At 39.4% G+C, this 11959-nt stretch overlaps 1 protein-coding gene across 1 annotated transcript; it reads left to right on the top strand.

The window, feature by feature from the left end:
* The first annotated feature begins 1591 nt into the window (after nucleotides 1–1591).
* PLA2G10 (phospholipase A2 group X) lies at nucleotides 1592–11849 on the top strand. Its single transcript, XM_062503957.1, has 4 exons — nucleotides 1592–1634; nucleotides 6561–6726; nucleotides 8225–8331; nucleotides 10754–11849. The coding sequence occupies exons 1-4, from the start codon at nucleotides 1592–1594 to the stop codon at nucleotides 10897–10899; spliced, it is 462 nt and encodes a 153-aa protein (XP_062359941.1). The 3' UTR covers nucleotides 10900–11849.
* Nucleotides 11850–11959: the final 110 nt, after the last annotated feature.

The raw sequence follows: 11959 nt of genomic DNA, 5'->3' as shown, positions 1-11959 counted from the left end.
TTGGTACACATCTGCCAGGCATCGGGGCTTCTCAGCAAGCTCCAGAAACCTTCCCCTCTCTGCAGAACACCAGCACCTGGGTGGGAGCCCTGCTTATTTCTGCTGTGTGGAGTTCACACTGGCACCCTCTGCCTTGCCACAGTCCTGGCTGAGCTGCCACACCTCTCCTGGTGTTCTGCAAGCGGTTGCACAAAGGCCTACCAGGTGTACAATGGCATATCAATATCCTGCCTCCAATTGATGTTCCACATTTATCCCACGCTGCCCTCACTTCAGTGTTAACGCAAACATTTCAGAGAGCTTGGATTAATGAGAGCATAACAGAAACAAATCTGATCTGTCTGTGCATGCTTTTTGTCCTTGGAATCACATCACATCTCATTTTGTACCTCTCCTGAAAGAGGAATGTTATAACACAGAAATCAGAGCATTTTAATGCAAAAATAGAATTATTACTCAGTATGTGCATGAAAAAACAATTTTATTCCTTTGATGAAAAAACCATTCACAAAACCCCCTCCACCAAATTACCAGCTACTCTCCAATAGCAAGGTGACATGAGCAAGAAAAAGTTCTTGGTAAGTTCCACAAATAAAACTAGTTTTATTTGTCTTTCCATACCTAGCAGTGTAGGCCTCAATGGGATCCTAAGAGGGTAATATCTTGGAATATAATAATGCCAAAAAAAAAGTATGAACACCACAAGACAAAACACATGCACACAAAATCAACAGTCTAAATTTCAGGGCTCCTAATTGCTCAAACAACTGACAGGAAATGCACAGGTTTCAGTGCTTTAATACAAGGTCTGAAGAAATACCTGGGAAGTATGAGCACAGAAAACATTACATAAAAGCAAGTGGTATTGTCTGTGTGGTGTTGAGAGAGGCAATTAAACTGATTGTAATAAGACACCTAGTTGTATGTTTTACAAAATAATACAAGAGTTGGAAAGGGAATGGAAAAATATGCAAATACAATACAATGTACAAAAAAAATACTGACTCTGAGAGTCGATTTTGTTTGAGGTACAATTAAAAAGTTTTTATCAAGCTACAGATACCTGTAACTGGTTTAGGAGTTGGTTGTCCTTTAGTCATCCAAGGAAAGGAACAATCAGTTGATGAAGTCTGGCTGATGCAGACTCCAGATACAGCACGTCTTCAGCACTGGTTATAATTAACCACTAGACTAACAACACAGTTCCTGCTTTCCTCTTCAGATCTAAATTAAATTACCTAGGAATTGCTGTAATTCAAAAAGAAAATATAGCTGCCAGAGCAGGAAGGTGTGGAGGAGCGGAGAGGCGGCCCCCATGGCAGACCCGCGGGGTGTGACCCCCTGTGCCTGCACTGCGCTCCGCTGCCCGAGTGACAGGTCCGAGCTCTCGCCGGCTCTTCCAGCGGCAGCTCCTCCCTTCTGGCCAGATGGACAGCACAGCTTGGACTTGGGCTCCGGCTCCGGGGGACCTGGCTCGGGGTAGAAAGCAGCCTTTTATAGCCGGCACACCGCCACTGCGGTTCACACCTACACACTCCGCTGCCGAGCACAGCGCTGCTGCCGGGACCCGCACCCCTGCCCGCCGCTGCCCATGGCGCCGCTGCCCCCGCTCCTGCTGCTGCTGCTGCCGGCCGGTGAGTAGAGCAGGGCCCCGGGCCGGGGCTCGGCATCCACATGGTCCTTCCCGGCAGGGAAGCGGCCCCGTCCAGCGGCGCCTCCGCGGGCTCTGTTGGACGCGCTCCCTTGCCCGGACCCGGCCGCATGGGGCTTGGCAGCGTCGGGGGGCGGGTGGGAAGAGGGGTAAAGAAAGGGGTGTTAGGAGAAACACTCACGGGAAGTGCCTGTCTTCCCACGCCGGGGACCAGTCCCTGTTACAGGTGGCCAGCGCTCGGGCACAGCTGGCTGGGACTCGCCCACGGGAGCTCCCGGTCACGGAAAGCAGCGGCGGCTGCAGCTGCCCCGACAGCGCGGCCGCTGCTCAGACCGTACCTGCACACGGGAGGGGGGCTGGAGGGACGCACATTACTTCTGTAAAGTTCAGCACTAATGTACAACTCTGCTAACGAAGTTCCGCGTTTTAAATCGGTTTGCAGCTTGCACGTGCAGTAACAACCTTTCCATAAAGCCAGTAGCTTTACCCCCACTCTTCTCTAGGCATTGGAGTGAGCTGTCGAGGAGCACTTGAGTTACTAAGTAGTTCAGGAGCAGGAATTGCTAGAACTGAGATTGCCTACAAAACCCTAACTGGGTTATTCTGAAAAATGAATCAGTCTTCATAAGTTATGATGTGAGAATGTAATAAAGGACTCCTGCCTCACACCTTCACACAGCCAATTACTCACTTTGCAAATATTTAATTTTTTTTTGGTCTCCTACCTCCTATTTATTAATCAGTGTTAAAGACCAGTTGTAACAATTCACAGTCCATTTCCTCACAGGTTTTCTGAGGTACTCATCAGTATAGTATCTGATTGTACTCATGTTTTCTGAAACCGTGTTATCATCCCTCTTTTTCAGATAGGTAGGTGGGCTGCCACAAAAAAAGCATCCTCTAATTTTAGGTTCCCATGGTGATATGATAGAACCCAATTTTACCTACAACTACATAAAATTATGTGGAACTGCTCAAAGCCTGGTTCTCACCGAGTGCTGTGGTAGCTTGGTATTCCAACCCCAGGATATTCAGCAGTCTGGGAGCCTACTATTTGTAAACATCAATAGGCATTGTTTTAGAGTGATTAAATTAACCTCATGCTGAACCTTTGTGACAGCTGTAAGGATAAAATCCTATCTTCCAGAATAGCAATCAGCTGCCTTAAGTAAAAGATTCTCTTTCTTACACATTCCTACACAGCTTGCAATTTCACCACACCAAATCTTGCAAATAGCAGAATCCTAAAGAAAAGAGCCTCAGTTCATTCCTAGAACAGATTCTGGGCACAGGATGGAGCAGGGTCTGGGGGAAGGCAGTTGTGTGATTAAAGCCCATAAGGTAAGGTGCTTGCATAATGGGGCCGACTTAGAGCCCCATGAAGCTCCCTGCCCCAATTCTACTTCCTGACCTCAGATGGCCCCTATGATTCCTTCTGCATTTTCAGCATCCTCCAGACTTCATCCTTTGCATGGCACAAACCTCAGCAAGAACATTAAGGAAAGCAATGAAATCATTGCTTCTGCCAGCTTGGAGTGCTCATTACAGAGCCTGGCTGCGCTCCGATAGCTCTGAGTCAGGCACCTCAGTCACCCACTCCGTGGGCAGTGAGGAGCATAGGAAATGCAATTTACCTATTTCCTAATTGCTCCAAAGTATCAAAACAGGCAAATTTAACCATTCAAAAATTTACACGTGACCAGAGTTTGTGCAGATAGCATGTAAGTTGTCTGAGCAATAAAATGAGGTGAAAAAGGCCACTCCTGATGACTTATGAAACAAGAGGTAAAAATCTAAGCAAAAAGTAAGGTTTCTATAAGGCAAGCTCTTTTTTGCAAGATCTTGGAAATGCATCAGAAAGTCTGCTTATTCCCAGGTTTCAAATTCTGAACTATGGGAGCACTATGACTGCATAGAGATATCCCTCAAGGGAATTTTACACATATTTAACATCAAAAAATGTTTCTGTACCCTCAGTCTTTGAAAGAATGCCTTAAAAATTATTTTTAAACCCACACAACATCATACATTGTGCTAGATGTGAATAATGTAGTTAGGGATCATAATAATGCAAAGTGGTACATCTCAATAAAAATGTAAGTATCTATCTGGAAAAATAATCATTATCTTTGCATTGAGCCCATTGAAAAGAGTAAAACATTATAGGAAATATGACCTTTCACAAAAAATTAATGTATGTGTATTTTTTCCCTCTTTGCATATTGAAATTTAAGGGAATTAATTTTTAAATACCTTATAAAGCAATGAAATTAAAATAAATCCAATCTGGCTCACTCCCTTTTTCTCCACTTACAAGGTTGTGTTTGACACAGCTGCACACAATCTGCATGACAAAACCCAGAAACAGACTAGACATCAAGGGACAATACTTCTCTTTCAGGAATGCATAATCAAACCTCTCATTCACACTGTCTTCATAAAAACAAACAAAATCACACAGATTTCAAAAACTTAATCATAAAATATTTGGAAATACACAGAATGTCAATTCACTCTCTAACTGTATTCCACAACATTTCTGATAAAACACTTTAAAGATTTTGTTATATGACAAACATAACAATGCTATTATCATCATCATCATCTTGAAACTCTGAGTGTTTCCACAGTTCTGTGCATTCTCAGATGGTATTGCATTGCTTTTATTAACTCAGCTCATAAAGTTGTTGTGACAGAGCATCATATTCATAGTATCTATGCCGTGTTGGTCCACAACTGGATGTTCAGATGCTGTAACACAAATATATTACAAGGACAAAAAGTTTATGTCCTTGTCTTTAAGACATATGGCATATTATATTTGAGCTCTTCAGATACCAGATAGTTTATCACTTCTACTTGTCATGGATTTAAATAAAGGAACTGGGAATTCTCCCAAGTTATAAAACAATTCTTGATGAAACCAGGAATATGACTTGGAAATTCTTATTTTCTTCTTCCTGACTTGTATCTCTCCTTCACCACCCTTCCCCAGCTGCCAGGAACTGAGGCACAAAGTAAAATTTCTTCACTTTTTTCAGAATCTCCAAGGTCATGCAGAGCAAACCCAGCTTTGCCATTAACCATGGTTCCAGCCAGTAATGACTGGCTGTTTACAAGAGGAACCACTACTAAACACTGAAGAGCATAACCAGTTGTCACTTGTAATGCTGCAGCCTTATTGCAGGGTTTTCAGCTCGGAATTTACTGAACGTGGACTGATATGAAGATAACACTTTCAATGCTATCATATAACTAACCTGTTAATAACCAAATGGATGCTCCTGTTACCCAGAACCAGAATTTCACACTAACCAGGTAATGTTCTGGAACAGGAGCAATGCACAACAGATACTGCTCACTATCTTAGTGAGGAAGTTTAGTGCCAACTCAGCAGTTTTGAAATGAAACTGCAATCGACTACCTTAATTCCTCAGGATCTTGTTTCTTTTAATCAATGGCCAAAGCTGCATATATAAGTTCAAACACCCTTGTTTCAACACTTCTGCCCCTAGATCACAAGCCCAAAAAGCAGGAGGGACAAAATGGGAATGGTCACCAGTAAGGAAAGTACTAAATACTGCCTCAGGATTCTTCCTAAAATTGTTTGATTGTTTGTTTGTTTTTACCATTCTCACACAGAAACCAACTTAATTTCTTACTGAGGTGATTTCATGAGGTGTTTAAATTCCATTGTTTCAGGACATTACAAGTGCCAGAGGTCACCAGCATCCCACACATTTCAAGTTACTCAACTGTGCTGGGACTGGTATTTTTTCTGTCAGATTTTCCATTAACTGATTACAGTTAATCATATAATCTATTGTGATATAATCTATTACAAAAGATTTCTCTATTATGCTATTATACTAGATTATGTGATTATGCAGATTATATTAAAACTGCATAATCATAGTTATTTTGTAGAAAAGTAAATGTCTTTTGGAATCTGTAACCAGTACTGGCGTTTCAGTTTATAAACTGTTCTCATACCAAAATAAGTAATTAGTTTAATAAGAAACTCTACTCAGAAGCCTTCTAAAACTAATTTCTTTTGTAGTCATTCAGCTTCTTAAAATCTGCTGTGAATACCTTGAAGCCTGCACTGCAAGGAGAGGCTGTCCATTACAATCAGGGTCTTAAGTGTGTTAGTTCAACCTCTCAGGATGACATGAACCCCTAAAAATGTCACCCAGAGTTTCAACAGTTTTCTGCTGCTTGGGACCTCCTGCTTTAGTACTGATACGGGATGGTTAAAATATAGTTCCTAAAGTAAGTTTTGTTCTGGACAAATAATAGTGAGAATCAGCTAAATAACAAAAACCCCAAACAGAAGTAAACAGGAAAATAACCAAACCCCACCTTTCTAATTTGCCTGGAGAACACCCCAAGCACCCACCCATTTCCCTGCCTTACATCCACCACACCATCCCCACCAGTTATTTGGTTGCTTTGTCTAAAAATGAGGAAAACCAAAACCCTATAATAAAGGACTTATTTGTTCTAATGTAAAGCACTACATTCTACAAAATAACATGGGGAAAATTGCATGTTATGTTAAAGAGAAAACACTGCAACCCTGGAGCAGCTAATCTTAGCAACTGGGTGGGCCTGGGCCACAGAACACACACTGGCCCTCACCAGCTGGAAGACTGGAAATGACTGGTCTGCCATTGTACACTGCCTCCGTGGGAGGAAACCACTGCAACTGTTCTCAGGGTTCAGTGTTCTGCTCACTATGGACTGGGAACAAAGGGATTGGGTCAAGCAGCACGGCCCCAAAGTGTCAAAAATAAAACCAGATTATTTTCAAGTACTGTCATTTATTATCAACGCTTTAAAAAACCCAAACAATCCCAACTATTCTATGTTTGCGTATTGGATTTGATAAACAGTTTTTCTTCCACAGTTTATAAAGGCACTTTTGGGGAAACCCATTTGAGAAATCGGAGAGGAATTCTGGAATTAGCTGGAGCCATCAGATGCACCACAGGGCGCTCTCCTTTTGCCTACCTACGCTATGGATGCTACTGTGGCCTGGGAGGAAAAGGATGGCCCAAGGACAGAGTAGACTGGTGAGACTAACTATTTATCTGTCTAATTAAGTGCTGAATACAGATGACAAATAAAAGGACTAAAATATAAAGTAGGCCGATTTGAGAGAGGGAACCAAGTTTAAACACAGCTCAGATTGCTAGGAAACTCTGGTATTCAAATTGTGTTTCTGTAGATCTACCTGATCTTGCCTTTGATTCAAATTCTCATTGCCTTAGTACAGGATTCACAGTACTACTGAGTTTCTTTGCTGTTGCTGTTTGGCAAAGAGCTAAATAACTAAAGTCTTGTTGGAGAAGCTTTAAAGTTCAAACATTGAAGCTATCTAGAGTAAAAATTAAAAAATAAAGGCAATAAAAATATTTTAATTTTACTATCTTCCATGTTATTAGTATTCAAAATAATACAGAAGAATTATGCAAAATTCAACCTGCTGAAAAATTATTCTAAAAACCAAACCTTTCCATTTGGTTCTAAATCTCAGCAGACAGACTTTCATCAATGTAATTTATAACTGAACATTAACTGGCAAGAAGATAATTGTCTGGGCTTTGTTCTGGTTTTGTTTTGTTGTTGTGTGGTTTGGGTTTTTAAAATTTTCTATGTATGAAATGGTGTTACTGAGCTGTATTGTTCAACTGTTACGTACCACAGGATCTTTACAGAGTGATTTGTGGGGAATGACCAAGTAATTACTTAATAAGCACAGGAAAAACAGTAATTGCAAAGTGAGAGCTTACAGCATTAACTTTTCCTATTGCAGACACAAATTTCTCAGGCAACCTTAACACCATTTACTTACTGTAATCTGATGGTTTTAGTCTACCAGGAGGAAACTGAATGAATGAATGAATGAATGAATGAATGAATGCTTGCTTGATTTGTGGATACACCCAGTTCTTCCAGCAAGTAAAAAAGGAAGGGTGTAATTAGTTTGCAGCAAAAACTTACAAGCTGCCTAATTTCAGGTCCTTGTTAACTCCTCTACTTGCTTTTCTGGGCTTGCAATGACTCCACATCAGAGACTCTACATCAGCATATTTTAATGCCTTTTTTAAGCATTAAAATGTCATTAATTCTTACCTATACTGTTCAGTTTCACAATGTCATAGAAAGCCTATGAATTCTTTGTGCCAATTATGACAAGAACAATTTTGAAACAATAATTTTGAGCAACTTTCCAAATTTTCTGATGATAATAATGATAATGATAACAGTTCATTTTGTGGAAGGCACAAGGAGAAAAGAATACACTCACATATAACTGAGAATGCTCTGAAGATTCAATTAGCTCAATATATGTTAGATATTTTTCTCATCACTTATTACATACAAAAGTAGTAATTTTTTGCAGGTGATCTATTAAACCAAACCTGCTTTGGTTCCAGAGCAAGTGATTTCTCATCAGTTTGTACACTCACTGATGTTGACTGTTTTATTATTTCACAGCTGTAGTAACCCAGTGATAAACCCCACCCAGACTGTGTGACCATCAATGACCATTTCTGTTCCTCTCAGGTGCTGCTTTCACCATGACTGCTGCTATGGGAGAGCAGAACAAGCAGGTTGTCAGCCAAAGACTGAAAGTTACCACTGGGAATGCAAAGACAATTCTGCTGTGTGTGGTGAGTGAGCACTCGGGAGTTTTTTGGTGTTGTGTTTTGGGGTTGGGTTATTTGTTTTGGTTGGTTGGTTTGGTTGTTTCTTATTTCTAATAGTTATCTCATTAGAAAGGTATTTTCTTAATTAACTGTAAAACTCTCAGTTTACCATCCTTCCTTTTGTGACTTTTTTGCCAGGATACACTGTGCCTCCAGAAAGCACAGCTAAACCATGAAATTTCTTCTTCTTAATCCTCCCCTACTGACTGACATGAGCAAACAAAACTGTTATCTAGACACAGCTATTACCTGTTCAGAAAACACAACCACAACCATCCTCCTTTTACTTAGCATTTACATTTGCTGAGAAATCCATGTTATGCTACTCCCTGCAAGTCTCCAGCTGGAGACCAACTACAAACAGGAGACAAGAAAACTGAAACAGTCTAAAAAGGGTATTTTCCATACTTAGTGGAAAATACTTCCCACTATTTGTAAGTTTATAATGGACATGTTTTTGGTATATTTATCTCTGATCAGTTGCCTACAGTTTACAGTTTCAAACAATGAGGTAATAAAATATTTGATTTGAATATTTGAGTATGTTTATTTCTGGAAGTTAAATTAACAAATATTAATTTGAAAATATTTACATAACACAAATGTACAAATTGCAACAGATTGCCGACCACGTCCTGATAAATTTTGTTTGATTGTTCCAAAATATACTTGCCATGCTGAGGTAAGGGAAGAACAAAGAGATCACAAAGAAAGACAAACCTAAAAAAATGGTTATCAGGAAAAAAGCCACTTTTCTTTTACATTATTTGTTCACAACCCCCAAAGTTTTAGGAAATGCTTTCCAATATAGTCAAAGATTCATTGAAACTGTACCTTCTCACAAGCCCCCAACATTTACAGGTTTTTTCCTTGTTGTTGTCACATTTTTATATTGGCTTTTTGTTTGCGTGTTGTTTGGGATTTTGTTTGCTAGTTCTGTTTTTAAAATCAGGTGTTCAGTCAGTTACTTTGCATATAACTCTATGCTTCTACCTAGAATGCAAATGAGCTTGAGAATTGGTTATTATTTGTACTACAGAAATGTAAAAACCCTTACATAAACTTGTTTAAAACAAGTTTGAGTTTCCGGCTACCCTAGTTTAAAGGCAACAGTTGACCATTCATAGAGAACACAAAACCTTCTCATTTCACAACTCAATTTAGAATTTGCCTGACATGAAAACAAATGAAAGTTAGGACATCACTTCCTTTCCTCCTTCATGTTTACTTACTACCTCATTCAGAATCTCTACTTGCTCATTTCTTCCCCTGCCCTTGATGTACAAAGCATCTTCTCTCTCACACTAATCAATCACATTACTGTCCACCCTTACTTGGCTGTAAAAATTCGGCTCCTGACAATATTCAAAATACTGGCCAAGACAGCAGGCATGGTGTCAGGAAACCAAGTCCCTGGTGTAGCATGGAGAAGATAAAAGTCTGGAGCAATACCAGAAGAAGGAATAGTGCTCAGTTAACATGTTTTAATTCTTTATCATATCATGTTGTTCATGCTACCCATGCTATTGAGTAGCTCTTAGGGCAGCTAGCTGCAGCATAAACATACATACATTAAGAACGCTTCCATTTCATGAAAGAATTTGCGTTCATTTACAAAACTGAACACTTGTTCTGCTCCTAGACAAATCTCAAGCAGAGATTTGGCTGAGCTTTTAAAATGGTAAATACACAGACAAAATGTAATCAAGGATTCTTCAGTTTACAGACAGTTACAGAGAGAAAAAAACCACACACTTCTGGGTTGGCACACTGAACCCAAAATACATTGCTGTAGAAGAAAATGTTCATGCCAAGAAGAAACACTCATGCCAAGAAATCTGTTAAATTACAACACTACAATTATAAAACAAACATGACAAGACATGGATTTTATCACACAAGCACAGTTTACCTAACTTCTTACTGAACACCGTCAGAAAAATGGTGGGCAGTTTAGGCTGGACATGGAACACCTTTGCATGCCGTGCATATATCCTATGTATTATTTTTAATGCTATAACCTATAGTTGATTATAAAGGGTATGTGAGTGGAATCTCTTCCCAAAGTTTCACTAGAGCAAGAGGGAAGGCAGGGAGGGTCCCATATCACTTTCTAAAGAGGGATCAGTTATCAGAGCTCCTGTATCAAAAAATTGGAAGACGAGTTTTGAAGTCTTTATCTGACTGTTGTATTTTCATCTGCCAAGATCAGTGACTACTGATGGATCCACAGGTTCTCATTCTTACCAAAGCTCAGCTCCCATTGCACTTAAAATGTAAGGCATTTGTATGGTAAATATGGAACACGAGGGAGCAATTCTTAGTATTCCATTTGTGATTTTTAATTTCTTCAGACTAATATCAAACTTACTGTGTTTTCTTTCAGACTCACTAGAAGATAAATGTCAAAAAATGGCATGTGAATGTGACCGTGAAGCTGCCAAATGTTTTTCTAAAGCTCCCTACCATAGAAAATACCTTTTGTGGCCAGACTTTCTGTGTGGTGAGATTCAACCTTTGTGTAGGTGTTAGATACATGACTCTTGCATATATTTAAATCGAAAATTACTTTTATTTTTTTTTGGCCACAGTAATAACAACAAATGATTTTCCCCTTTCTTGATAGTCCTTCATTCCACCTCAGCCTCTCCACCCCAAAATGGTCAAAGTAAACATTTTCCCTTTTATTTACCTTTTCCCATGCACTTTTACTGACTAAATAGAAATCTGAGTCAATCAGCTTAAGGAGAAACTGACAATGTTATTTTTTTTTGTTTATACTCAAATTCACAGATTTTTCAGATCGATAATATCATTTGCTGTGAACTTGTTTATCTCTCTCCACTGACTATAAGATACAAATCAAACTTCTCCTCTAACAAATCTTAGCATTTGTTAACTTTGAACTGACTGGAAAAAGTGCATGAAATGACAGTGTCAGCACAAAGAGCCCTTGCATCTACATTAAACACTTATTACAAAGCCTAATTTGGGTGTTGAATTTCATTCACCTGGAGTAATCCCACCTGCATTGAAGAAGGCCTAATATAATCATTTTAAAATAGAGTTTTCTGCACAGCTCCTTATTTGATATAGCTCAAACTCCTTACTCTTTGTACATCCTAAATTACCTGTAAGCAGAGGGAGGAATTCCACCCTTAAAACTTTAAAGCCAGGTTTAAAAATGCAAATGCAAACCATCACCAAAACAGAAAAATGAAAAATGTAGAAGTTGTTGGGACCAACTGGCTTTCCCACAAGTGTCTGATCTGCACAGCAAGAGCTCATGAAGCTCAGAAGTGAAGTGAAGTTTATATCTCTTCAGGATGTAAAGCTAGTTTTCGCTAAGGTCAATTCATAGATATTTTTAACCCTTTGGGAAGAGAAATCAGTATCCTGAACTGCTGAATAATACACATTTTTTTAAACTACTGATTTTAACAGCTATAGAGCCAGGCGTGTTTTATGTCTACTGTCCACCAACTTTCCACCTCAACTTACTCAAAGGTGCAGGGTTAAAGAACAGATTTGCACAACTCAAAGCTAATGACATGTACTTCAATATAAAAAAAAAGTCAAAACCCAAAAAAAC

The sequence above is a fragment of the Cinclus cinclus genome, chromosome 16, assembly GCF_963662255.1.
Source record: "Cinclus cinclus chromosome 16, bCinCin1.1, whole genome shotgun sequence".
NCBI classification, from domain to species: domain Eukaryota; kingdom Metazoa; phylum Chordata; class Aves; order Passeriformes; family Cinclidae; genus Cinclus; species Cinclus cinclus.
This window is presented reverse-complemented; position numbering and strand designations above follow the sequence as displayed.